Source organism: Phyllopteryx taeniolatus, chromosome 15 (genome assembly GCF_024500385.1).
Source record: "Phyllopteryx taeniolatus isolate TA_2022b chromosome 15, UOR_Ptae_1.2, whole genome shotgun sequence".
Lineage (NCBI taxonomy): Eukaryota > Metazoa > Chordata > Actinopteri > Syngnathiformes > Syngnathidae > Phyllopteryx > Phyllopteryx taeniolatus.
In genome coordinates this window covers 2,679,125-2,704,684 of record NC_084516.1, presented here as the reverse complement: position 1 = coordinate 2,704,684, position 25,560 = coordinate 2,679,125, and the positions used below count along the sequence as shown (strand labels likewise).

At 44.0% G+C, this 25,560-nt stretch overlaps 1 protein-coding gene across 4 annotated transcripts in view; it reads left to right on the top strand.

Annotated features, from left to right (window-relative positions):
• lhx5 (LIM homeobox 5) overlaps positions 1 to 25,360 on the top strand; it is a 50,824-nt gene extending 25,464 nt beyond the window's left edge. For 3 of the 4 annotated variants that reach the window (XM_061747521.1, XM_061747518.1, XM_061747520.1), the window contains 6 exons: positions 8,387 to 8,600; positions 13,038 to 13,309; positions 15,635 to 15,858; positions 16,459 to 16,739; positions 19,826 to 19,991; positions 22,612 to 25,360. In XM_061747521.1, the coding sequence (XP_061603505.1) occupies positions 13,137 to 13,309; positions 15,635 to 15,858; positions 16,459 to 16,739; positions 19,826 to 19,991; positions 22,612 to 22,952 (1,185 nt within the window). In that variant the 5' untranslated portion in view covers positions 8,387 to 8,600; positions 13,038 to 13,136 and the 3' untranslated portion in view covers positions 22,953 to 25,360. Of the gene's footprint in view, positions 1 to 7,652; positions 8,015 to 8,386; positions 8,601 to 13,037; positions 13,310 to 15,634; positions 15,859 to 16,458; positions 16,740 to 19,825; positions 19,992 to 22,611 lie in introns of those variants that run through there. The other variant, XM_061747522.1, reaches the window with a different exon arrangement.
• Positions 25,361 to 25,560: the final 200 nt, after the last annotated feature.

Genomic DNA, 25,560 nt, shown 5'->3' with positions numbered 1-25,560 from the left:
TTTTCTGCCAATATATCGTTAGCTTCTAATTGCCCAAGTCATTTTTAACTTACTGTCACAGTATAAAAAAAAAAATACAAATATCAATGTGACGGCAAAAAGTTTTTTGTTGTTGTTTTCTGAAAACATTCAAATACGACTTGGGCAACCATGCTATTAAGCTAACGATACGGATTCTTGTAGGATTGTATCGTGACTCGAGCGCAAATTAGCTACTCTGACCTAGCATCCTCAAAATTCTCACTATATATATATATATATATATATATAACAGTAGGTTTGACATTTGACACATATCTGAAAAGTCTGACATTTGTGGTGTCCATTTTCTCCGTATTAACATTTTTTTTTTTAAGTGTGCGGTTCTTTCCCAACAATGTCACAAAGAAATCCTATCACGCTTATCCGAGCGCAGTGTGTTTCATTCGCCGCGCCCGTGGTGTCGCTTTCCGTTCCTTCGCCTTGGTGTGCGCGACAGCGTATTTCAATAATCTACACGCGTGTCGCCCGAAGGCGCAGCTAGGCTGAGCTGGAGCGTATCTAAAGGTGCGGTGTAATCCCGGAATATGCAGAGTGGCGAGGAAAACTCATTCTCTCCTCACGCCCATCAGGATCTTAAGCCCCCTCCCCGATGCAGCTGATAGGGTTCCCTTATCTCCGCCACACAGAAATGTCCACACACACACACACACACACGTATTCACACATACATACACCATGAGCACATTTTGCACACAGCTGCTTCACAAGACGTTTTTGTCGGACAGCGGGAGGGGCAGCCGTTCGATCGCTCGATTGTTAGCGCCCCCCCCGCCCCCTTCTCATTTATCCTCATTTAAGCCTCCGGGTCAGCTGATCGCTCAGGAGTTAATGTGCTGTGATGTTAACATACGATGCACACGGCGGTTTCGCTGACCTTTCGGATCCGTTCGCCCCCCCCCCCCCCTCAGCGTCACTGTACCGCATGTGGCTTAAAAAAAGAATGGAACTACTGCACGTATGCAAACAATGGATGTGGATATGCGTGTATTTGTGTGACAAGGCAGGAGTGTCAAGATGAATAGTGGAATCTCAAAGTTGTAGATTTCATTATTCTATATGTTAAAATGAAACGTCTGTATTTTTTTCCATCAAATTTCTGCCTTATAGATTTGTATGATTTATCAAATATTTCTGTATTGATTTTCGAATATTTTCACCTCTTGCTAACATAGTTTTGCTTTTTATTGTTCAATAATTTCCATCTGTGTGTTTTTGTCAAGCATTTGTTTTGTGTTTTTCTAACATTTTTTGTAATTTTCCTCTGATTTAAATTTTTTAACCAATATTATTTTCCCGAATATTTTGTATTTTTTTGTCGAATGGTTGTGTATTTTTCTTCTGTTCTCATATTAGTTTGTCCAACTTTTCTTTTAACCTGTTTTTATAATGTTTGTATTTTTCATCTAATAGGTTTGCATTTTACTATTTTTTCATCATTTTAATTTTTTGGTTGACTAAATAGGCGTTTTTCATCTTTTTTTTGTCTTATAAGAATAATTTTTTTCCACTATTTGTCTCCTAATGCTTTTTCATTTTTTTTGTCTGATAGTTTTTCATTTCTTGTTTTCTTGTAATATTTTTCAATTTTTAATCTATTTCTGTACAGCTTTTCAAACAGTATTTTTTGCTAATATTGTTGTGTACTTTGTCAGTCCCCCCCCCCCCCCCCCCCAATATTTGTATAGCCGTCATCACATATTTTTTCCCCTTTGTTTTTTTTTCATTTTCGAACATTTTAAAAATTAATCAGGCGAACGGAAAAGCTAACATTATTTGCAGTGCCCCAGCTTTTCTATCAGAAAAAAAACTTTCAATAAGGTTTGGAATAGATGATGAATTGAGGAGGGGAGTCGGGGTCTTCCCAGGGGTCCCGCTTGTTGGTTTAGTCTGGCTCTGGCTTGTTTGCGCTGTCTGCACTGTATAGCGCTGTTTACTCAGACTTACGTCAGGCGTAAACGTCGTCTTGGCGCGGCGCTGCGTTTTCTCGTCGCGCTCGGGCAGCGTCGCTCTGTCCTAGCCCCCGCCCGCTCAAATCGGTGCTACTCGTGCGAAGCTGACCCGTTTCGCCTCGCGAGCAAACTGTGCGATGTTAGCACCGACCCCCCCCCCCCCCCACACCGCCGCGCTGCGAGGGCGCATATGGTGGGCTTATTGTCAGTACAGTAGATGGCGCACTTGATAGTGTGCGCTGTTGACTCTGGAGACGCATCGTGGTTGTTTGCTTGGCTGCTTGTGTGCTGTCAAGGCCTCCAGCGGTGGTGTGGTGTGATGCTGGGTGAGGGGAAATGTGTGTGCGTGTGTGTGTGGGGTGGGGGGGTTGGATCCAAACATATTGATCTCCTGCAGAAGGGGAAACATTAGCGATAGCGCCTGCACAGGCCAGGCTAGAGGCGGCTAAATAAGCTTTGTCGGGTCTGGTGAGACTGATGCTGTTTGAATAGCACAGGAGGCTAAAGTACTCGCATTGTGTACTTAAGTCGAACTACAACTACCGGTATACATATATTTAAAAAAAACAAAAAAGAATGGTAAAAGTAGCGATTTGACTCCTTTGCTGACTAAATTGGGAGTCTGCAGTGTTAAAACTGCTCGCAAGGTTTGAATGATTCCTTGCAAAGTTCCCAAGATCAATCAAGATCTCAATTATAACTTGTCTTTTTTTCTTTTTTTTTTTTTACTTAGCGTCATCATTTGTCCATGTTGGGGGGGAAAAAAAGTAAGGTGCATATTTTGAAGTAAATAGTAGAGAGTACAGATATCTCTTTTGATAGACAGTACGTAGGGAGTACAAATGTCACCAGAAAAAAAACATATCAAGTATGCTGTCGATACCCGAATAATCGACTTAAGTGCAGGAACGAAGTATTTGTATGTTGTTCCAACGACTGGCAGGTGTATTTGCTTCTGTGCGCATGATTGTCGGATGTTAATTGTCATAAATGCAGACGAGCAGCTCCTTTCAAAAGTGCCCCATTGATGTTTTTGTTTTGTTCCCGCTAAGAAACGCAGACTTTGCGCGTTTGTCTTTGAAAGGCGTCCTCCAATGGGTCCGTGAATAGAATTGTACTTAATCGTGGTGTCCTTCCAAAGTCAGACAGTACATTTCCTTTTTGAAATCCAAGGCTTTAATTAAGGCCCTCTTGGTTGTGTATATTCTTGGCAAAGTTGTTAGCCTTGAATATTAGCGAAGAATATTTGTCGTTTCTGTTTGTTTGTGAGTTGGCAAACGACTTCCTGGTTCACGGAGGACGAGGAGCGACAGGTGTCGTCATCATGTATTATCATGAGTGAATAAATTCCTGAGGCCGCACCTTCATCCGGATCCTCACAAACAAAAAAAAACAAAAAAATGAAAATGCGTCCATGCTAAAGAGGTTTGCGGAAATAATATTTGCATTGTGTCAAACGCAAAATTGCTCAAATCCAACTATGATTTTATATCTGAAATCAAAGCCAATTTTTTCCAAGCAATTTTTGGTGCACGAGCGTTTCACCTGCTTCAAGCATTTTTTGTCTCTCTTAAAAATCCTAAAAAGCTATTATAAATTGTTATTGGGATTTTACTACTGGTTATGAGAAACTTTCGCTTAAAATAAGAAATGCTTAAATTCTCTTAGGTTAAGTAGTCGTTTTTCTCTTGAACAAATCTTGCCAAGTCAATTCTTTCCTGTGTCATTGATGGATAACTTTGATCAATTAAATAATATATTCCCCATTTCATTGCAGTACAAAACAAAAAAAAAAAAACTCAAAATCCTTATCTAAAATCGCCTTTCCCCTTGGATATGAATGGCAATGCCATTACAGTAGGAAAGTAGCACTTGATAATATTGTACTTTATGAAAACATACAGTAATAATTTAATAAAATAGAATGTAAAGAATTCAACTGTTTGTGCATCGTTATGAATTCATTGCAACGCCTTCCCATGTGTGCGACTGAGAGGCAGTGTAATAGTCTTGCAGACAAACGAAGAAGTTTCACAACTATTGTGACTCACTAAACTGCAGCAAAATGTTTATTTGCAGAGGATGAAGAATATATATATATATATATATATATATATATATATATATATATATATAGTTTTATTGTTTGTCTATGCGTGTTGTTGCATCGTTTGTGTTCAAATGTCAATGCTAGTTTTGTTAGCCCGTCTATAGTGTTTTGCATTGTGTGTTAGCATTAAGCTAGTAACTTTCAAAAGGCAAAATGAGCATTTTTTTTTGTGTGTGTTTGAAATACATAGCGAGCATTTGTTTTGTTTTGTGTTCCATTCGACAATAAACGTCAACCTTTTTTCAAGAATTGTTCAACGCAAAAAAAAAAAAAAATTGTCCAAACGACGGCCGGAATCTCGGAAAACTCGGGTCAGTCGTAGCTCAAGGCCGCACTGTATTTTTTCCCCTCTTTTTCTTAAACTCATTTTTGTTCTGTAGTAGTGGTGTCCCAATACCTTTGGACATTATCGTGTGTGTGATGCACACAACATTTAGTAGCCTCACCGATTGCCTGCGCACATTTTGGCACCCATGAATATTGAACGGCGGCGTGCAGGCGGGGGTCTGCCAGTCACGGCCAAATAGGACTTAATCTTTTCAATTTCGGGGTGCAAATATCCTCAGCGGCTCGTGTTTGTTGGCCAGATTAATGAGGCTCTCGGCCCATAATCCGCCGCTGCTAATTCAAGTGGCCGCCGTCGCCGCGACGCTGACAACACATACGCACCTCAGATTATTATTTTTTTTTCTTCTCCTCCGCCCCCCCTCCACCGCGTCGCTACCCGCCGAGCTCCTCCTCTGCCAAATGAGCCTTCGGGAAGACAAGATGGCCGAAAGGTTTGGAAAAAATGTTCATGATTGAGCTACTGAGAACTAGAGTGGGCTAGCTCCGTTTTGGCTGGAGAGTGATTTCAAGTTTCATGGTTTCATACCGCAATGATGACTTCTTCTGGATTCTCGTTTTTACGGAAATTGTTGTTTTCTTCCAATTTGGACATTTTGTCAATTAGAATGGGTTTTGGATCATACTGCCTGTACTTTTATTCCTTCCGTTTCGGGGTTTGAATCCTGGTCGTTATCTTCTAGGTTGCGTGAAAAAAAAAAAAAAGAAGAAAGAAGCTGGGATTTGGCAAAAAACAAACAAAAAAAAAACATTTTGCGCAACAGTGGTCTAAGTTAAAAAATGTGTCAAATCTATGACTATTTCATGAAAGATGATAAATCAAATTCACTGGTGGCAGTGTTACACTGGCTAAATCACAACTTACTTTCTGATTCTTCTTCCATCATTTCGGGCGTGGCTGCAAGTATCATGGAAAATTGATCTAGTGAAATATTTGTGTGTGTGTGTGTGTGTGTGTGTGTACAGCACTGTATAGGGATCAGTTATGAGATGCTGATGTTTATGTTGAGAGAGCTGAGCTCGAATCGATGTCTTCTGTTACACAAAGTGCAAAATGTCTTTTAGTGGGTGGAAAATAGGTTTGCAGGTTGTGTGAAAAGTACTGAAGGGTCTGCTAAATTCAAAACTCTAAACTAAATGCAGTTCACGAAGTTGTTTCAGGGCACCGAGGATTTGGTTTAGACAATCGGGTTTTGTGTTTGACTAGCGTAACTGGGGAAGCCATGTTGGCGTTTTATAAGCTTGAAACAAAACCACACTGGACTTGAAATTTGTGTCTTGTCCTTTTTGTACATTTTCTTTTGTGCAATTTTTAACAAGTCATTTTCATAACTCCGGTCTCCGTTTTCCTCCTCCGCCGTCGTCCTCTCGCGCTCCTTCGCACTGCCTGTTCTCCATTAGCGCTGGCAGATGTGAGGGGGGGCTGCCTGGCGTGTGACCCCACTCTGATTAATAGAGTAGGTGAGGCCAAAGGTGGCCGAGTAGCCCCCCGCTCCCCCTTCATTACCTCATTAGAAGGCCGGCGTAGCGCAAGGTGAACTTCCCGATTATACGTCGACGGAGGGGGCGACGACGTGAGAGCCGTTCAGTCGGAACGGTGACGCACCTGCATGTCGCATGATGTCACCTGAGTGTGAGTGTGGAGCAGGTGGGGGGGGGTTGTTGTTGTTTTTGTTCACTCCGAGAGGGGAATTAAACCTGTGGATCCTTGTGACTCTTGCTAAATAAAGCTCCAATTAGCCGTTCGCACGGCAACATCGAGTGAGTGTTTTTGTATAAACGGCGGCTTGAGATTCCCGTCTGGGTTTTTTTTTTTTCTCCCCTCGATAGGAATTGTTTTTGTCACCAGCGAAATGGAACGGCAAAATGTGGAAGGTTTAGAACATAAGAACTGTGGGGAAAATTCTGCCTGTACCCACATCGACAGTTCCCACTTCAGCCCCTGAAACATCCCAACACTTCAGCCCCCCCCCCCCCCCGCTAAATAAGAACTGCTGCGTCTTCGTTGGCGTCAGCGGTTATCCGGCACAATTGCGACACGCACTTAGCTAACTAGCTGTGCCTACGCTCCAAAAATGCATGTCGCCTTCGGGTAGTCCGCTTTGCGTGGCCGCTTTTAGAGTGCCTCGTCGTCTCGGCGTGGAAAGCCCCACAGTGACCTGGTTCGATACTCTTGGCCACCAGAGGCTTTAAGATATTTTCACAACTCAAACATGTAGTTACGTGTAGACATAAGAAAGATGGTGGACCAAGTAGCATTCTTTTTTATTTTTTTCAGGTCGTAGTAGCGGTATTTGATTGACAGTTGAGTGGGGCGTGGTTTCAGCTCATCTTCTCTATTTTTTTGGGAATCCTTCAAATTTGGCAGGGTTGTTAACAACACTCATGTTGGTGGTGTGTCGACTTCAGAAGACATTTATTTTCACTTTATAGGAACTTTGTCTAGGTGGAACCTCTTCCACACCCGGACAGAGTTGGCGTACCCTCTCTCCCAACATGCACCCAAAAAAAAACGGTCATACTAAATATTTCTTAAAGGTTTTAAGCCACTGCCCTGAAGTAGCTCAATTAAGTCAAAACAATGTCTTACCCAAATGTTTTAAGCCATTTTGCGCCCTGTTCAATGTCCGGACAGAGTTGGCGCACCTCCTCTCTCAGAACACGCCTTTAAAAGAAAAAGCCAAAACAAAGCTTTTCCCCTAACATTTGGAGGCCTCAAGCACCTTGGGCACCTTTCCACATCAGCACATTCTCATTCAAATGAGTGACGCGTGCCTGACTGATCCCTCTAACGCGAGCTCGCGGGCCGCAATTGTGACAAATGTTCCAATAAAGTGGTGCGCACGTGCAGCCGGGGAGGCCGTTAAAAGCAACATTGCCGTCTCCCGCCGCTAACGGCAGCCCGAGCGGACCTGCCGCCTTTCGCTCGCGTCCTGATTTGGGTGTTAACGAGAGGGCGAGGTGGCGTTGTGCGTTCGCGGTACCAGAGGGAGCGCGTGCGCAATGCGCAGGCCTTGAATATTTATGTGTTTTTTTCCGGCGAGGTCGGCCGCCTCAAGCGGGGATGGAGGTGAGGAGGAGGAGGAGGCGGGAAAGAGAGAGTCCCTCAGGCGTGTCCGGGTTCTGATGGCTCCCCTGACAAGCTCCCGTGTAATGGCCTCCCCCCCCCCCCCCCCCCCAACTCTTCTCCCTCTCTGAGTGCTGTGAAATTGCCGGCCGGCGCTCTACAGCTGAGGACTCGCAGGAGACAAACGGCCTTTTAATTCAGAGCGCGGAGAGGTGACGACGAGGGAGGCCCCGGGGGAGGGCTACCAATCAGACATCCATCACGCTAACCTCTCCCTCGGGAGCGGCCCTGCCAAAAGAGGTGCCCCGAAGGCGGTCGCCGGCGTGCACGGCCGGCGCTCGTGCACGCCGGCCTCTTCGTGGTCGCCGCCACAAGCGCCTGCACGGAACGGCGGCGGCGGCTACGTTGCGATTTGAATTCGGACAAAAAGTAAGACACTTATAGGGGGGTGTAATACAGAAAGCGGGACTGAGCCCTGACGCCCCCAAAATGCGCGACTAGGTGAGTTTTTCAACGAATAGCCGAGTCAAACGCTGACACGACACACTACAGCAACATGCCGCGAAGAAAACTCAAATAGTTTCGTCGTCCGTCCGTCTGGTCGACGTGGCTCAAATTTGGCAGCCGTCAGACAAAATCGCTCGGACAAGTTCGTCTGTGCAGAAGCCCCGGAAGTGGCCAAAATGGCCGCTTCAAACAAAATGGCCGACTTCCTGTGTCTTTTCGGCCATAGCGTCACGAGACGTTTTGCGGGTCTAGCCGTGATAGACATGTCTACCGGATTTCATGTCGCTAAGGCAAACTGGCTTTCGGGGCTGAAATTGGAACGTTCGATCAGTTCCTGATGATGTTTTGTGTTCTGAAATTCCACAGGCCCCTGAACGTCTCGTGTTGGTCCTTGGAGATTGTGCCTTTGTGAACAGCAAGAAGAAGAGTTTCAAAAGTGATTCTGGTGGAATGTCAAACTTGACACAGGCTCCATTGAAAGGCTTCCTTGTTTGTCTGACGCGCTGAAAGGCGGCCATCCTTCACCGTGGCAACCCTGTCAAGATGCTTTTGTGAACAGCGCCACTTCTACGCGCTGCAGGTAATGGACATTCTGATACAACAGTCATTAGCCATTTCCTTTTTTGTCGCACTTAAAAGTTTGCTCCCTCTTGACTTGACATTGCTTTTGTTCAGTGGGAGAAAAAAAAAAAGTCTAAATTGAGAATAAATCATGCTTTTTGATCAACAAAATGTTAACGCCAGTACAGTGGGAGAAAATCCCCAGCCCCTGCTATCATGTCAAAGCTAAAAGGTAAGCAGAGCTGCGGTGACTTTGTATTTTTATTTTTTTATGTATTCCTTTGGCGAAGGGCACCGCATTCTGTACTCTGAGCTAAATTTGTCGCTGCTAGCATGTCAAAGCCAAAGGGTAAGCAGAGCTGCGTTGGGTTTTGTTGGCTGCAAAGCGTCGCATTGGCTAACAACGTTAGCTTCTGATCAGCGGCACAGACTTGATCTCGCAGTGAAGTGGTGGCCGTGGGTTGTTTGTGTTCGGTGATGTCGCCATGCGCCACATACATGCAGTGTATGAAGTGCTGCCTCCACGAGTGAAAATGCTTTTATCGTTTTTACGGGGCACTTTGTTTCCACACTTGTGTTGTGTAGTTCCGCTCTCGTTTGTCACGGTGACAAAATTTGTACTCGGGGCTTATTTCACCATTTGCTATCGTGTCATTAGCCAAAAGCAGGTAAGCAGAGCTGCATTGAATTTGGTTGGAAGGCACATACTTTATTATTGTTATTTATTGTTAATGATGACAATAATTAAACGTCTGGGTACATCTGTATGACAATAATGCAAAATGCTCCTCAAAACGTTGCCAGTGGCGTGATGCTATTAATAAAACTTTCAGCAGAGTGACAGTTTCCCCTGATTTGCCGTCACGTCCCGGTCCGAGTGTATTCTCGCAATCATCGACCTGGCAGTGCTCTTTCATTACCAAAGGCCTGTGGTCATGTTCTCTCCTGTTTTCAAGTGCTGCAACTTTGCGAGGGAGGCGTTCCTCTCAATCGGCGGCGTCCCATCGATCGCCAGAAACGCGGAGTCGGCCCGGCTCGCCCACGGACGTTCGGGGGGCCTCCGGGTTCCCTTCGCATAGAAGAAGTGCAGACGTGGCGTCCTCGAAGCAGGAAGTTGCCGAAAAGAAGTCTCTTTGTGTCTCGTAGGGCCGCTCGACGCCTCGACGTGAACTTTTGCTTTTTTTTATTATTATTATTTTTTAGTTTTTTTTTAGCCTGGTTGCCGCTGTGCTGTCTATCAGAAACGGAACCGAGGCTCCATTCACGGCGTTGAAAAGAGCCCGATGCGGCGTCCTTGGTTCCGGCGTGGACAGATCCCACCTCCGACCACCGGAACGTGACGGACTGCAGACAAGAGGCTCGCTCCTTTTGCGCGTGGCTCTCTTCCATTCAGCTGTTTTGTGACTCATAAGAAAAAGAAAAAAAAACAAGCATTGACTTATGTTTACACACGCATATAGAAGCAAACATTGATTGAATAGTTGTCCAGTGTACTGACTGTGAATGTTAAAGGCCGTGTAAAGTGAATTCAGAGATTTGTTTAGAAATACATTACACACATTTGAAGGCGATTGCTGAAAATGAATTAATTAGGCGCTACTCAAAGATATCGTGGAGATATAGCGTGAGTGTTTGTCACCATTACAGTTTTCCTGACGTGTGGGGCGTGGCTAAAACAGCGCCCAGTGACGCACTTCGGCGCTCCGCCACTATACGTTAATCCCTCGTTTATCGCGGGGCTTATGTTCCAGCCCACTCCCGCGATAAACAAAATCCGCGCCGTAGCGACTATACATTTTATTGTTTTATTTCAATACATTTTAAAATGTTACGCATAATACTAACACAAAATGCATATGAGGTGCATTTGTTATTTTAGTCCACTTGAGGTCGCCATTCTCATGTTCCACAGTTCTGTAACTGTGACTGTTCGCATGTGACAAGGTGGGGCGTCGAAGGATGTTGAAGAGTTAACACATTCACTGCCATTGACGGCTTTAGAAGTCAAATATCCATGTTAACTGGGAAGGCTGGCAGTGAATGAGTTAACTAGCTAAACCGTACGCCACTCTGTGACAGTTGTGGCAAATGGCGAGTTGTGCGTGAATATGTGCGCTTGTTTATTTTGTTAGCTTTGTCCAATAAAGCCAATAAAACCACAACGGCAGCTGTGTCTATCCTTGACCACGGCCAAAGGAATTCCCGTTCGTTCTAACTAGCCTGGTGGTTTTTCGCTTCCTTATTTTATGAATTCATTTGTTTTCATTCTGTGGGTAAATGCACGTGTACAATAGTGTGTGTTTGTGTGTGTGTGTGCTTGAAACTTTATTTTTGTTTTGCTGCTTTTTTATGTTCGTCGTTCTATAAGGAAACATTATAATAATGGAGCTGGAACATTTTTTTGTATATCTGGATGCATTTTTGTCATCACTGAGCAGTCAGGTGACGTTGAATATTTGTCTGTCTCTCCAAATGTCGCCTACGACCGGCGTGGAAGTGCGCCAAAACTCGAACACGTGCAGGCGCAAACGGAAAAAAAAGTGCAAACTAACCCCACACGTCCGCTCTGTAAATATTGAGATTGACCTCTTTCACTGGCCTCTCCCCTTTTTATTGATGAAGCCGCTGACTAATCCATGGCATTTCCCTGTAAATAGCGTTGTGCATGTGAAAAGAACCCTGACCGCCCCCCAACCACCCAGACCGGCCGCTGTGTAATGTCATGCGCTCGGTGTTGCATTAGCCCTTGTTTGGCACCGCCCTTCCCCGCATTCACATGCATGTATCCCTTGTAGTACAGCTACTGTATTTCCGAACCTTTTATGCACTGGAATTACAAAAGGCAATCTTTAGTGTTTTTATTACACGTTAAGCACGGCCCAAAAAAAACAAAACAAAAAAAAAAAAAAGTTTAAACCTCACTGTAGCCGACAACTTCAAAAAGCTGCATCAGTCACTACAGCGGATGCGAGTACATCATCCCATACGCTGAAAAAGACACTTTCAAAGGTAATCAGTTCATTGACAATATGTCATCCCATTCACTTTTATTTAGCTATTGTAAATGCGAATAAAAAAAAATAAAAAATCCTTTGTTTGTGTCTGAGATGGCACACGAGATGGTCCACTATTGTGACTGACGGCAGTGTTTGATGTCAAAGTTGCACATCAGTCACTACAGTGGGCGCAAGTCAGTCGTCCCGAACATTGCCATCTCCTGGTCAGCTGTGGTAAGTGCAAAAAAAAAAAAGTCCACTGTAAAACATTGCACACTACACTTTCCGGTGTCACGACTTGGGAATCAAAGACACTACAATCAATTGTAGTGTGTCAACTTGTATTTTTTTAAATAAATAAGTAAATGAAAAATATTTCACTCTTACCACATCTGACCAGCAGGTGGAAGTGTATGGGACGACACAGTAGTGTCAACTGTAGTAACTGATGTGAGTCTTTGGTGTTAAAGTTGTCAAAGCATCAGTCACTATCGCTGTCTTGCCATACACGAACATGAACTTTTTCTTACAGTTACAACAGCTGACCAGTGGGTGGCAGCTTACGGGATGGCATATTGGCTTCCACTGTAGTGACTGATGTGCCTTTGATATGTTAAGGTTGGCATCAGTCACTAATGTGTCATCTTTTGAAATGCAACACACTGTTAAAAAAAAAAAAAAAAAAAAAGCAAACAGAACAACCTCAAATTCAACATTTGCAATTCAGCTAAATGTTTCAAGTTTGGCTTTTGTGAAAGTTGGCTTTGCCATAAATGTCAATACATTTTAACTGAAGTTTTTTTCCAACTTAAATGACTCTTTTAGGCCCCAAAATACTTTTTTTTTTTTTTTTTTAAACAGTGCTTTAAGTGAGCAATTCTGACTTCTTACCGTAAAATGTACACACTTATGAAACTAATGACGAGGAATATCATACATATATATATATATATATATATATATATATATATATATAAAAGGTCCACTAGCAAGTCCCGACTCGGTTCGTCCCAGCTTGACATCCAGAGAAGCTGTGAGCTCGGTATCCATGACAACCAAAGCCTCGCCGTGATTGGCTCTCCCTGCGAGGGAATTAAGGCGCGCGCCAGCCAATGTGCGCGCGCGGACGGGATGTTTGGTGGGTGATGGCGGCGGCGGCGGCGGCGGCGGCGGAGGGGCGCCTTGCTTGTCCACAGTGACGCCAAGGCGGCCAGGAGCCCGCAGGACGCGCGTGGAACATCCCCGAAAAACCAAAACAAGTCCACCAGCGCGTGCACTTGCGCAGGATCATATTTTCTTTTGTTGTTCTGATTTTTGAACAAGACCCGATCACAGCAAAACAGCCGACAAGCAAGTGTGGATTGTGGATGTAGCACCCAGAACCGAACCGAGCCGGTCCTGGAACTTTTTTTTTTTTGTTGTTTAGTTTTTTTTTTAGTTTTGAGTTTTGTTTTTGACAGCCCACGCAGGAGGAGCGAGGCGGCGAGGTTGTGCGCGGAGGATCCGAGCCGCGGTTCCGCGTGCGGGAGGCCTGCAGAGAAGCTTTGCGGGCCGCAGACATGATGGTCCAGTGTGCCGGCTGCGAGCGGCCCATCCTGGACCGGTTCCTGCTCAACGTGCTGGACCGGGCCTGGCACGCCAAGTGCGTGCAGTGCTGCGAGTGCGGCTGCAAGCTGGCCGACAAGTGCTTCTCGCGGGACGGCAAGCTCTACTGCAAGGTGGACTTCTTCCGGTAGGGAAAATAATAATAATAATAATAAAATAAAATAATAATCATAATAATATTTCATGTTTCTCATAATGCTGCGCGCTTCACGACTCGATAATTCACTTTGTTTTCTTTCCGGCATCGTTGTTGTCCAACAAATGACCTCATATTGATTGAATATTTTAATAACGAATAGTAGGTTGGTAGCTGATAAATTTAATAAGATTTTTTTTGTCGTTCAAAAACATAATTGATGTGGTGAATTTGTTTCGTAGTTAAACTAAAACAAATCATAATTTAAAGTAATATTGTTTGACAGGTGACTATTTTTAATTCATTGTGATTGGTCTTGCTTGAAAGAAATATGTATTCTGGTTTTATTTAGCCAAACAAGTCCAAAACAGAGCTTTTTTCTTTTTAAATAATAAGAAAATTACAGATGACAATTTGTAATTGACATAAATAGTTTTTCAAAAAAAATTAAAAAAATTCAGCCAAATAGTTTCCAATGTGGATTTACTCTGCCAAATATATAAGCAGTTTAAAAAAATTTAAAGCTGACAATTTTTCAATCAAAAGATGACTTTAAAAAAAAAATACACAGCTTTATTGATCCAAACAAGCCTATCAAAATAATCTTCGGCCAGCTGTATATTTGAATTCATATGACAGCTTTCCTGTTTTTAAAACGCACGTGTATGGCGACTTTATTTACCCAAACAAACCATTAAACAGTTTTTTTTTTAAATCAATCAAAGCAAACTCGTTTGATCGTTAAGATTTAAAAATAAAAAAATAAATAAAAAATGCACAAACGTGCAGTTACGCCTTTTCTATACTCATTCACGCAAACGAGCCCGTAAGCAGCTTTCAAAAATAATCCTAATTAATGGAAAATTGGAATATTTGAATTCACATGATCACTTTTGCTGTTTTAAAATATATACATATTATGCAGCCATGTTTATTCCGCCTTTATTCATCCAAATAAGCCCCTTCGTTTTTTTTTCAAGGTGCAAATTGACGAGTTGTGCCCTCCCCAAAATGCTGTTAAAAAACGTCACGCATTGTGCGTGGGCGCGTGCGCGTGTGTGGTGCTCCCGCGTACCTGCACGAATGCAAATGAGGCCCATTAGCGGCCGCCAAGATAATCGCGCTAATGCGGCCATTTGTTGTGCATAGTGGACTTGCGTGCATGTGAAAGGCGAGAGCGTGGAGTGATACCAGGGCCCACATTCGTGTTAAAACAATAGAAGGTGGGGGGCGTGGGGGGTAATACCCTCTCCTTGTCGCCCCCCTTCACGCGCACACACACTCAGGTGGGCCTGAAACTGCTGCTTTATTTGTTTATTTTTGTGATCACAATTTAGTTTTTTTTTTTTTTTTTTTTTAAAGTGGGGGGGAGTGAGGTGAGGTGGGGGGTGGATGGATGGGGGGGGGGTATTGAAAGTCCTCCCACGCACGTCTTATATGGATTAAGTGAAGATTTCCACGCCTAAAATACATCCCACTCTGCCTAATCCCGTCTCATATGCGTTAACGCGACAATGTGCTGATTGCCACTAATGTCTTGCGCGTTTTTTTTTTTTTTTGGCTTTTCTCCCACAAAAAAGATTATTATTATTATTATTATTATTATTATTATTATATGTTGTACGTGCGTATGTGTCACATTAGTGTGTAAGCAACCTGAACATGTTTAAAAAAATATATATATATATATATATATATATATATATATATATTATATATGCGTATTTTATAGTAGCGATTAGCTTCATACTACCATGGAAGGGAGGCCAAAATCAATAATAGAGAAAAGTTTTAAATCATAATCGTTTACAAAAAAAATCACTCGATATCAACGCGAGGTGTTGTGAATTCCGATTTTCATTTGGCATTTTTTTGTCACCCGAAGCACCCCCGAAACACACGATTTGATTTCAAAGGTCACGGCAAGAAATTGTGCATCTTGATCAATGTCCGCGCGCGCATATTTTGGCGGTAATGCGCGCGCAGAAGGCAGCGAGGAATTAAACCAGCCCGTCTTTGCCGTGTCCGAACCCGCATCAAAATTCCGCCGTTTCGACCTTTGCCCTCGCCGGCACCCTTGCGCAAAGTCCTCCGCAAACCGATGTTGTGGCGTTTGCGTAATGCTGCTCCCTGATAAACAAACGGCGATGCGAACAAAGACTAAAACAAATCCTCGCTTGTGTTGGCTCTCTTGCAAATGTGTGTGTGTGTGTTTTTTTGTGTGTATTTTAAATTCCTCTCTCTCTCTCTCTCTGTCTCCTGCGCTCACGTTTTTTCTTTTTTTTTTTTTTTTTTTTTTTTTTTGCACTTGCGCAGGCGGTTCGGTACCAAGTGCGCCGGGTGCCTGCAGGGCATCTCGCCCAGCGACCTGGTGCGCAAGGCGCGCAGCAAGGTGTTCCACCTCAACTGCTTCACGTGCATGGTGTGCCACAAGCAGCTGTCCACCGGCGAGGAGCTCTACGTCATCGACGAGAACAAGTTCGTGTGCAAGGACGACTACCTGAGCTCGGCCACCATCAAGGAGGTCAGCCTCAACTCAGGTGAGAAGATCGAGAAGGAGTCGTCTTCGGGTCGCCTCACCAAAAGCAAATAAAAGTCACGAGAATGCAATCGAATATTAGCGCGGCGCGCCAAATTGTCACTTTGGGTCTCGTCATGCATTTCAAATATAAACGTTTATTGTGGCCACTTTTGGGGACTTTAAGACGCACAACCACGAGAAAAAACAAGCATTTAGGGACCATATGTAGAACCTTGTTTTTGTTTTTAGTATAGTTAACAAATGATATATATAAATGTTGATTTTCTGTTCTTTTTTTTTTTTTTTTTTTTTTGTACCTCCAAGGACTATTATTATTATTATCAGGGTCCATTGGGGGTCCTACCGTCATTGTTATCTACAGCCCCCCCCTTGCCCCCAACACACACACACACACACACACACACAGATCGTGAAACTCGTCCGCGTAAAATAGATCCACATTCGCGCTTGATTTCTGAAAAATTGTACATATACATTAGATACTACACCCAATATGTTGGGCAGTGACTTATAAATCTCTTTCTATCTCTCTCTCTCTCTCTTTTTAAAAATGTTTTTTTTTAATAAATATATTTGAATACAATGATCCCGCGCGCAGTGTCGTCGTGCACGGACCGGAGCCTGTCGCCGGACCTGCAGGACGGCGCGCTGCACGACGAGCTGAAGGAGGCCGACAACTGCACGTCCTCGGACAAGGAGACCAACAACATCGAGAACGAGGAGCAGAACTCGGGCACCAAGCGGCGGGGTCCGCGCACCACCATCAAGGCCAAGCAGCTGGAGACCCTCAAGGCCGCCTTCGTCGCCACGCCCAAGCCCACGCGACACATCCGGGAGCAGCTGGCGCAGGAGACCGGACTCAACATGCGCGTCATCCAGGTGAGGAGGACCGCCCCTTCCGCCCCCCGTTAAAACGCTACTGGCCAAATTGCACGTGGGTCATCAACCTCATCGCCAAAAAAAAAGAAAAAAGAAAAAGACATCTTATTATTATTATTTTCTCCCCGTTCTTGTCCCTTTCGTTTGAAACTAGTTCATCTTGAAATATACATGTACACAATCTGAACATTTGAAGGGGGGGGGGGGGGGATTGGAGCATTTTGTGTTCATCTGCCTCGTTCAATATTCGAGATTTTTAATCCCCCAAATATGATTCATATTTGATACATACGCTCGTAAAAAAAAAATAAAATAATTTATTTTTTTTTTTTCTAAGCCACGCTCAAAGTCCTATTTTCAGAAAGTTATGGATGATTTGAAATTTTTGGCATTCATAGAGAATGAAGGCGATTTTCCTTGACATAGCAAATGGTGGCAGTCCACTGAAATACGCTTATTTGAATAATAACAGCAAAGACAGACGTGCATAACGATAAACGTCGTCAGAAAAAATCATGCGAGTTGCATAATTTCCATTTGTTGCCCTTCAAACTCTGCAGATACAAGTGCATAAACGAACCTTGTATTTATACATTCGCTCAAGAAATGCAATTGTTCCGACATGTTTGCAAATTCATCCATATTCATTCATATCTCGGGGGGGAAACAAACAAACATTGATTTTGCTGTCTACTATTGTGTAAATGCAAAATGGCTGCCTCATCCTGGCACTTCTGCTCACATATCCCTCTGGTGTACTGCAGCAACGTAATGGCGCCCTCTCCAGTGGTCGTCGCGGTAACGCTACATGTCTGCGTGAAGTAGTTATTCAAACACGCGCGCGCACACTTTGTCTTTACATATAAATGACCTCTCGGAAAATTTGGATTTGCATTTTAGCTGCATGCTTTGAATTGGGACAAGTCTGAAGCTCCTAGAAGTCCACACTGTGGCTAAAAAAAAATAAATAAATCATTAAATAATTATACGTATATGCACACGCGCGCGCAGACACACTCACACTCTCACACACATTATTTGTACGTACAGAAAATGGTGAAAATGTAAAATGATGCTGCATGCTTTGAATAAGGAGGACTCATTTTCTCTTAGAGAAGTACTCACTCTGGTTAAGAAAAACACATTCAATAATAAATGTTTTTTTTAAATCCCTCAAATAATATCAATATTTGATATGTGCGCGTGTAGCGGACACTCTTTGTTTCCACATTCACACCTTTCGCCGACAAATCGTCATTTGAGGAGACTGAAGGTGCTGTGAAATTTCGCTGCATGCTTCGAACAGGAAGACGTGGCGCCACGCGGTGCGCGAATCCACAATTCAAAATGGAACTTTGACCCCCACAGGATTGCATGAAATGACGCGTGCGAAGTGTCACATTTTGTGCAACGTTGACATTTTAGTTGAATTCGAAAATCCAAAATGGCTCGAATGTAATCATTTGACAAATGAATGGCACAAAATGTCCCATGGGCTCTTTGAATTCATGATGTCATTAAATGGCACAGAAAAAAAACAAAACAATTTGCTTTCTTTATAGAAATTCTATTATAGGCACTTCCTGGAATTCCCAATTTGGCGTACTTCCGTATGTTACTAAATGATGTCATCAGTCGACTTTTGCCGAGAAATAAAAGCAATATTCCAATGAATTGTTTCTACGTGACACCATTGTGTTAGTTTTGATGCCAACTCATTTTTGACCTTTGCGAAAACACTTTTTATTGTTCTTTCCGCCATCTCCATGTCTGCAGGCATTCCATTTCTTTCTTTTTCTTTCCCCCAATTAACATCTACACACTAGGCTCCACAAAAACACACAATTATAACACAATATGTGTTTTTTTGTAATGTGTTTCCCCCCCTTGTGTTTGTTTCAGTCGCACAGCCGTGAAATTAGTCATAGGTGGTGGTCTTGTTTTAGCTGAGGGGCCACCGCACGCATGCGGGAACCCCCCTCTGTGTGTGTACGTGTGTTTTCATGCGCGCACACACACACGCGTATACGAGGATGTGTGTGTGTGTGTGTGTGTCTGGGCGTGCACAATGTCAGGATGATTAGCGCCATCTCTGCCAAGTGTGATGTGGCTTTTTGTGCGCTGGCTGTGATTATCGCTGATTTCACACATTTACATATGCCCCCCCCCCCCCCACCCTGCCAACCCCCCTCCCCCCCCTCACCTCATTTTTTTTCACACCTCTGTGCTGCACACACACACACACACACACACATATACGCAAACACTACACAAACACGTGACTTATGTGTGCATGTATGTGTAGAAGTCCATTCATCCATGCATGCATCCATCAGTGTTCACACTGCCATCCTCACCCCACTGTGTGTGTGTGTGTGTGTGTGTGTGTGTGTGTGTGTGTGTAATCTCTCTCTCAAGGGGAACGAGAGCATTTCCATAAAAATGTACCCAACACATCGACGATTGTTCTCAATAAGCAGGTGTTGCCTCCATGTGCAGCCCTGTGTGTGTGTGTGTGTGTGTGTGTGTGTGTGTGTGTGCGTGCGCGTGTCTGTGTGTTTTGTGAATGCGCATCACAGTGGGACTGGCTGGCTGCTGCGAACATGCGTGATTCTGCAGCACAGGCCAAAACAAGACACCGTTTGCTGCTTCTATTGTACACAAGGAGCCCATAGGAAAGAATGGAAATGCATTCATGAAGCAAACAGATGTTTTTGAAAGTTTTTTTTTATTAATTTGTTTTTTCTTTTTTAAAGGTTTGTGCAAAAAAAAAAAAAAGAGTTCATACGATCAAGCAATAAACGCAAATGTTCCACTCGGAACCCTAACGTTTGATTGGTCATCGATGAATCTGGTGCATGCATTTTGGGAAACAGTGTTTTTGTCAACATCAGACAATTTAGTCGTCAATGGATCTAATGTACTGTAAACATCAAGAACGATGTAATCATCAAAAAAACGTACCGTAAAATGTTTCCTGAACAGTCTTCAGTGCGCCGAACGTGCTTTTGTAAACATCAAAGATAAGTCAAAGTCTTCAGTCTTGGACCGATCGATAAGAGCGACGACTGTCGGTGTCGCGGCAGGTTTGGTTCCAGAACCGAAGATCCAAAGAGCGACGGATGAAGCAGCTGAGCGCTTTGGGGGCCCGCAGGCACGCCTTCTTCCGGGGCCCGAGGAGGATGAGGACCCTGGGGGGCCGCCTGGAGGACCCGGACATCTTGGGGCCCGCGGCCTACGGCTACTACGGAGGTAAGGACGTCGGCAAGGTCCGCTTCCTGTGAAAACAACAACAAAACACTCTTGTTGACGCAGATTTCCAGGTATTCCCCTCCACTCTGAAGGCTCCAGGTCACGCAAACAAAACAAAACAAAACCAAAAAAAGCGACTGTTTAGCTGTTTCTCGCTGTCACCTGTCACGGCTGAGAGGACGAACCTGTTTATTCCAGTCAGTCTCTTTGTAAACAAATCCGCCGGCGACGCTTTGTGGACGCGGCAATATTTGTCTCGGCGCGAAAGCCGGGAGGCAAACGTCGTGAGCGTGGGCTGCGGCTTTCCTGAGGGCAGGAGTTGAGGAACGCCCCCCCGGACTCGACGCCGTAACATATCGACTTTTCTGAAACATCGATGGCAAGTCAGTGTTCACTTGTCCAAAGTAACATCGGAAGCAGAACGCGTCTTCGATTGGTCCGCGCGTGTTTTCGTAAACCTTAAAGACAATTTGGCCTTCGACGAACCTAATGTAATGTAAGACTGTTTCGTCGTCCAAATAAATAAATGTTACATTTTGTAACATTTTTTTGTCAATGAAAATGAACGATAATTGACTCTTAAATCAAAGTGAATGTTGACTTTTTGTGAACATCAAAGGCAATTTAGTCGGCGACACATCTAGAGTACATTTGTGTTACTTTGAAAGACAAGCTAGTCCCGGATGTACGTTTTGTAAACACGGGAGACAATTTAGTCATCAATTAACCTCGTATACATTTTCGTCAACATTATTATTATTATTATTGTCAACATTGGCGACAATTTAGTCTTTTAAACATGCCTGTCATTTTCCTAGCGAAGCTAACGTACGGGTTTGTAAACATCAAACACAATTCAGTCTGTGAACTAAATGTTGTTGTTTTTTATTTTTAAAATATCAAAGACAATATACGGTAGTCTTCAGTGAACTTAATATATATTATCATAAGCATGGAATTCAATTTAATCCTCATCATTTGTTTTTGCAAATGTCAAAGATGTTTCAAAACATCAAAGAGATTAGTCTCAGACCTTTTCAAATAGAAGACTTCAATTATTTTAATGTACATGTTTTTATTGACACGTTGCGTTTTTTTTGTAAACAACAAATTCAATTTAGTCCTCAACGAGCATGGTTTGAAAACATCACAGATGAGTTTCAATTCGATCCGAGTAAATCTAACATGGACGTTTTTTGTTTTTTTTTGGTAAACCTGAAAGACAATTTTTGTTTCCAACCAATACCGTACGCGTGGACAAAACATCAAAGACAGTTTGGAGTCTTCAATGAACCCGACCGACGCAGGCGTTTTGTTGTCGTAAACACTGAAGACAATTCCGAGTCTTCAGCGAGTCTGCGTGCATATTGAGGACAAAACCTTCATCTCTTGCTCTCCTCTCCGTCGCTTTCTTCACCCGCCGCTTTTCAGGCGCCTTTGTGGCGCCGCTTTGGCCAACTCGCTCTCGCCTTTATACAGTACGTGTGCGTGTGTGTATTTTTGTATATACACTCCCCCCCGACCCCCCCTCCGCACACTGCCTGCAACGCGAGCTCGTTGCCTCTTCTCAAGGTCGCTCGCTCCAACTGGCAGGCTCAGGGGTACGTTTCTATTCAGACACCTTTTCAATCAACTGTTGCAGTGTGAAAATTAAGAAATAAGAAAGAATAATAATCCAAATAAAAGTTCAGCAGAGGTAGAGCCTGTGGACGTGCATCTGTCTGTGTGTGTGTGTAATTGGACGGAATACCGCTGTGTTCATGCTGAGACGTCGGCGTTATGGCTATTTTGTTTACGTCGGCACAACCCGAGGAAGCAGGAAAAGGGGAAAGAGGAGTTGATGGCGGATCGTTAGCGGATGGGTGGGCTCGTGGTTGGATGGATGGATGAAAGAAGGCTGCAAGGGTGAGCCGTGCGCTCGTGGGTCCACGATGAAGGGCGAATGGAAACCATGGATGGATGGACGGACTGAGTCAGGTAGAAGACTGCGACGTCATTGGCAACATCTTGGACGACGATGTCATCGATTGTGTCTTTGATAACAATGTCGTGATCAACAATGTCACTCGCAACGTTGCCAGTTACCGAAACATCATTGACTACCACTCTTTTGACTCTTTGACAACAACACTTTTGACATCGTTCGCAGCAATGACAAAATCAACAACTTCATCGAATAAATAACAATGGCAGTGTCTTTGATGTCACTGACCATAGGTCTGATGTGATGGAGAGCATATTTGACGTCTTTGAGGGGAGAAAAAAAAGTCAATGAATGTCACAACCAACTGTCATAGACAATCTCTTTGAGGTCATCGAGAACATCTTTGACAACAACATAAGGGACATCAATTGTCGTTTTAGCAACATTAAAGTTGATGATGTCAGTGACAACATCATTGAATGTGTCTTTGATGTCTTTTCTTTAATTGAGGACAACATATTCCACGCCGTTGACAACATCTTTGACTGGAACATCGTATATAACCATGTCATAAACCTTTCTGACAACATCGACCGTGTCTTTGATGTCATTGACAACATCTTTAAAAAGATCAACTGTCAATAATGTATGTATAAAAATGCGGTCTACCCTAATGTGTGTTGTGTTATCCTCCAGAGTACCAAGGGGACTACTACGGACCAGGAGCCAACTACGACTTCTTCCCGCACGGCCCCCCGTCCTCGCAGGCCCAGTCCCCCGCCGAGTCCCCCTACATCTTGGGCTCGGGGCCCGGGGCCATGGAAGGCTCGGGCCACCTCCCCTCGGACGACCAAAGGTTCACGGACATGATCTCCCACGCCGAGACGCCCAGTCCGGAGCCGGGCTCCCTGCAGCCCGTGCCCGGAGAGGCGTACGGGGGCGGGCCCAGTCCTCCGTTCTCACTGGCCAGTAACTCCAGCTACAGCGCCCCCATGTCCCACCAAGGCCCCGAGATGGGCGAGGCGGCGGCCTGGTGAACCCGCGAGGGACCCTTGACGGGCCGGGAGTTACTTTTTACCAATAACGGACCGCTTTTCACTGCTGGACCTGATTCTTAGAAGTGTAGACACGCCTCACGAGCTTTCTTGGAATACTGGACTTGAATTATTTAAAACAAAGACTTTGATTGATTCCATCCTGCGTCCACGTTACCCCAAAATCACAGTAGACACGACAACGCCAAAGGGACTTTTTTTCTTTTCTTGACGTTCATTTCTTGCATTTTAAAGCCAAACGTCACCTTTTGTAGCCGCGTTCACGGTGCTTACCCGCTAAATTGCCGCATCAGAGGTCTACCGGCAGAGCCTGGAGAGCGCGGCCGCTGCGGTGTCACCCATTGAGATAATTAGATGTGACCGTTGCTTTCGTCGGTTGTCGCTTACTCGTTCCGCCTCTTACACGTCCTCGGACGATGGCAAATTCGCGGGTCGACGTCCCACCCCGCCCCCGTCCCTGCGTCGGTACCTTTAATGAGCCAAGGCGCGTATTTTACATTTGAAAAATCTCACAGCAGCACACCGTCATATAAAATGTCACAAAAAGCATAGATACAGTAAACCCCTGCTATTCCTATTATATTATGATTGGGATCGAGCCCTGCTGGGAATAGCAAGAAAAAGAAAAACAAACAAAAAAACATGTAATTAATGCGATCCCCCAATATTGGACAGTTCCATTTTCATCGTGCGCCACATCGTAGTTGTGGTTTCCCTCAGAGGGCCGTTATGACTGAAAAGGTTTAATCCCGTCATGTCGTTAGCCTAAATCATATTTGAATGTTTTGGGAAAACAAGAAAGTCAACAACAGCAAATTCAACAAACACGAAGAATCCACTTGCCTCAATTCAGCCTTTTGCGGATTATTATGACCTGGATGACTGACAATCTGCACACCAATCACATTTTTTCATTGATCTCTTGACAGTAAGTCAAAAATGACTTTGGCAATTACGCTCCTCGACTAACGATATTATTATGTACACAGTACACCGTTGTAAACCAAATAACTCACAAGTTGTGGAAAATAGTTAGGGTTAACTATTAAGTTAGGGTTGAGGTTACTAAACCTACCCCATGTTCTGCCACAATAAAATAAAAATAAAAATCACTTTAGCAAGAAACATGAAGTACACGCACTTTATTTGCTATAGTGCGCTACAAAAAAAAATAACGTGGCGGGCAGGATCTGGTCCCCAGGCCTTGAGTTTGACACCAGTGGTTTAAACACTAAATACACAACAAACTTGGATCCAAAAACACTTTAAATGTCATTTCAAACTCATCTTCCATTATTACCGTTAAAAATAAATTTGATTATTTGTTTTTTAAATACACTCCGTAACTTCCACTTACAACCCAGGCTAAAATGAGCTCCTCCCCGACATACAAAAAAAAAAAAAAAAAAAACAGTTCATGTAATACTTTTCTATTTCGGCTATAGGTTCCACAGGGAAAACAAAACTCAATTTGTGAAGCGGGGGATTACTGTACTTAAATAATGACGGATACACAAGTGACTTGTACCGTCTATCATTGAGTATTCCGCCTGTCACCATATGTCGCAAAGATACTTCATTATTTGTACGAAATAAGTAAGAATTTTCAGAACAATATATGGCTGCCTTGCACGCACAACGAGTTGGTGAGAAAAAACAAAACATGGACGGCCGGTAATTCAAATCGAAAAGGCAGACATGCGCCTCCCCCTTTCCACCTTGGCGCCACAACATGATGATCATATGTTAAAACAAGGCGGTCTACACCTTTATTCCCACACACACACGCACGCACAGGCGGCCCTGATTGTTGCGCCCGTGCGCGCGCCTCCGCCCGACCTTCCCTTTGTTCAGGCCCCTTTTTCACAAGACATGTTTTAATGGAAATGATTTTCAAAAGCACACTGAAGCCATAATAGAGAATCTCCTTCAACAGCTGAGGTCTCCTGCCTCTTAAAGGGAGCAAACAAAGGAGGGGCCACGCAACATCTGTGGCGGGCCGCATACAACCCCCCCCCCCCCCCCCCCCCACCAACACCACCACTACCACCACTACCACCCCCCACTCCCATGCCCCACCCCTCGGTACCTCCTCACCAGTCCCCACCACCGCCGCAGCGCTCGGGCCTCCGTTGCCACCTAGCGGGCGGGCGTCCTTTTTCAGCCTCTGAGCCAAAGTGAGCATTTATGGGTTCATTCCTCCTGACGTCATTTCTTCTCGTTTCTTTGCTGGTGGACTCCAATCTTCTTGGATGTAAAATGTGAGTGGGTGAATGTGTGTGTGTGTGTGTGTGTGTTTGCGCGCGCGTGTGGATGTGTGCACGTTTGAAGGGTTGTATCATTTCAATGTAAATAGTACCGGTAATAAAAACTGTCTCTTACAACTTGAAGCATCACCTGGAACCTTTTTTTTTAAACATCAAAGACGTTTCGTAAAACCAATACACGTCAACAAAAATGTCGACAAACCGAACCGAAATTTGTGCTCCTCTAACGTAGGCATCGAACATTTTGTTTCGAGTGAAATGAACGTGCGATCTTTCATCCTCAAAGACCCTTTCAAAAACAGTTAAAAACAATCCAAGATTAA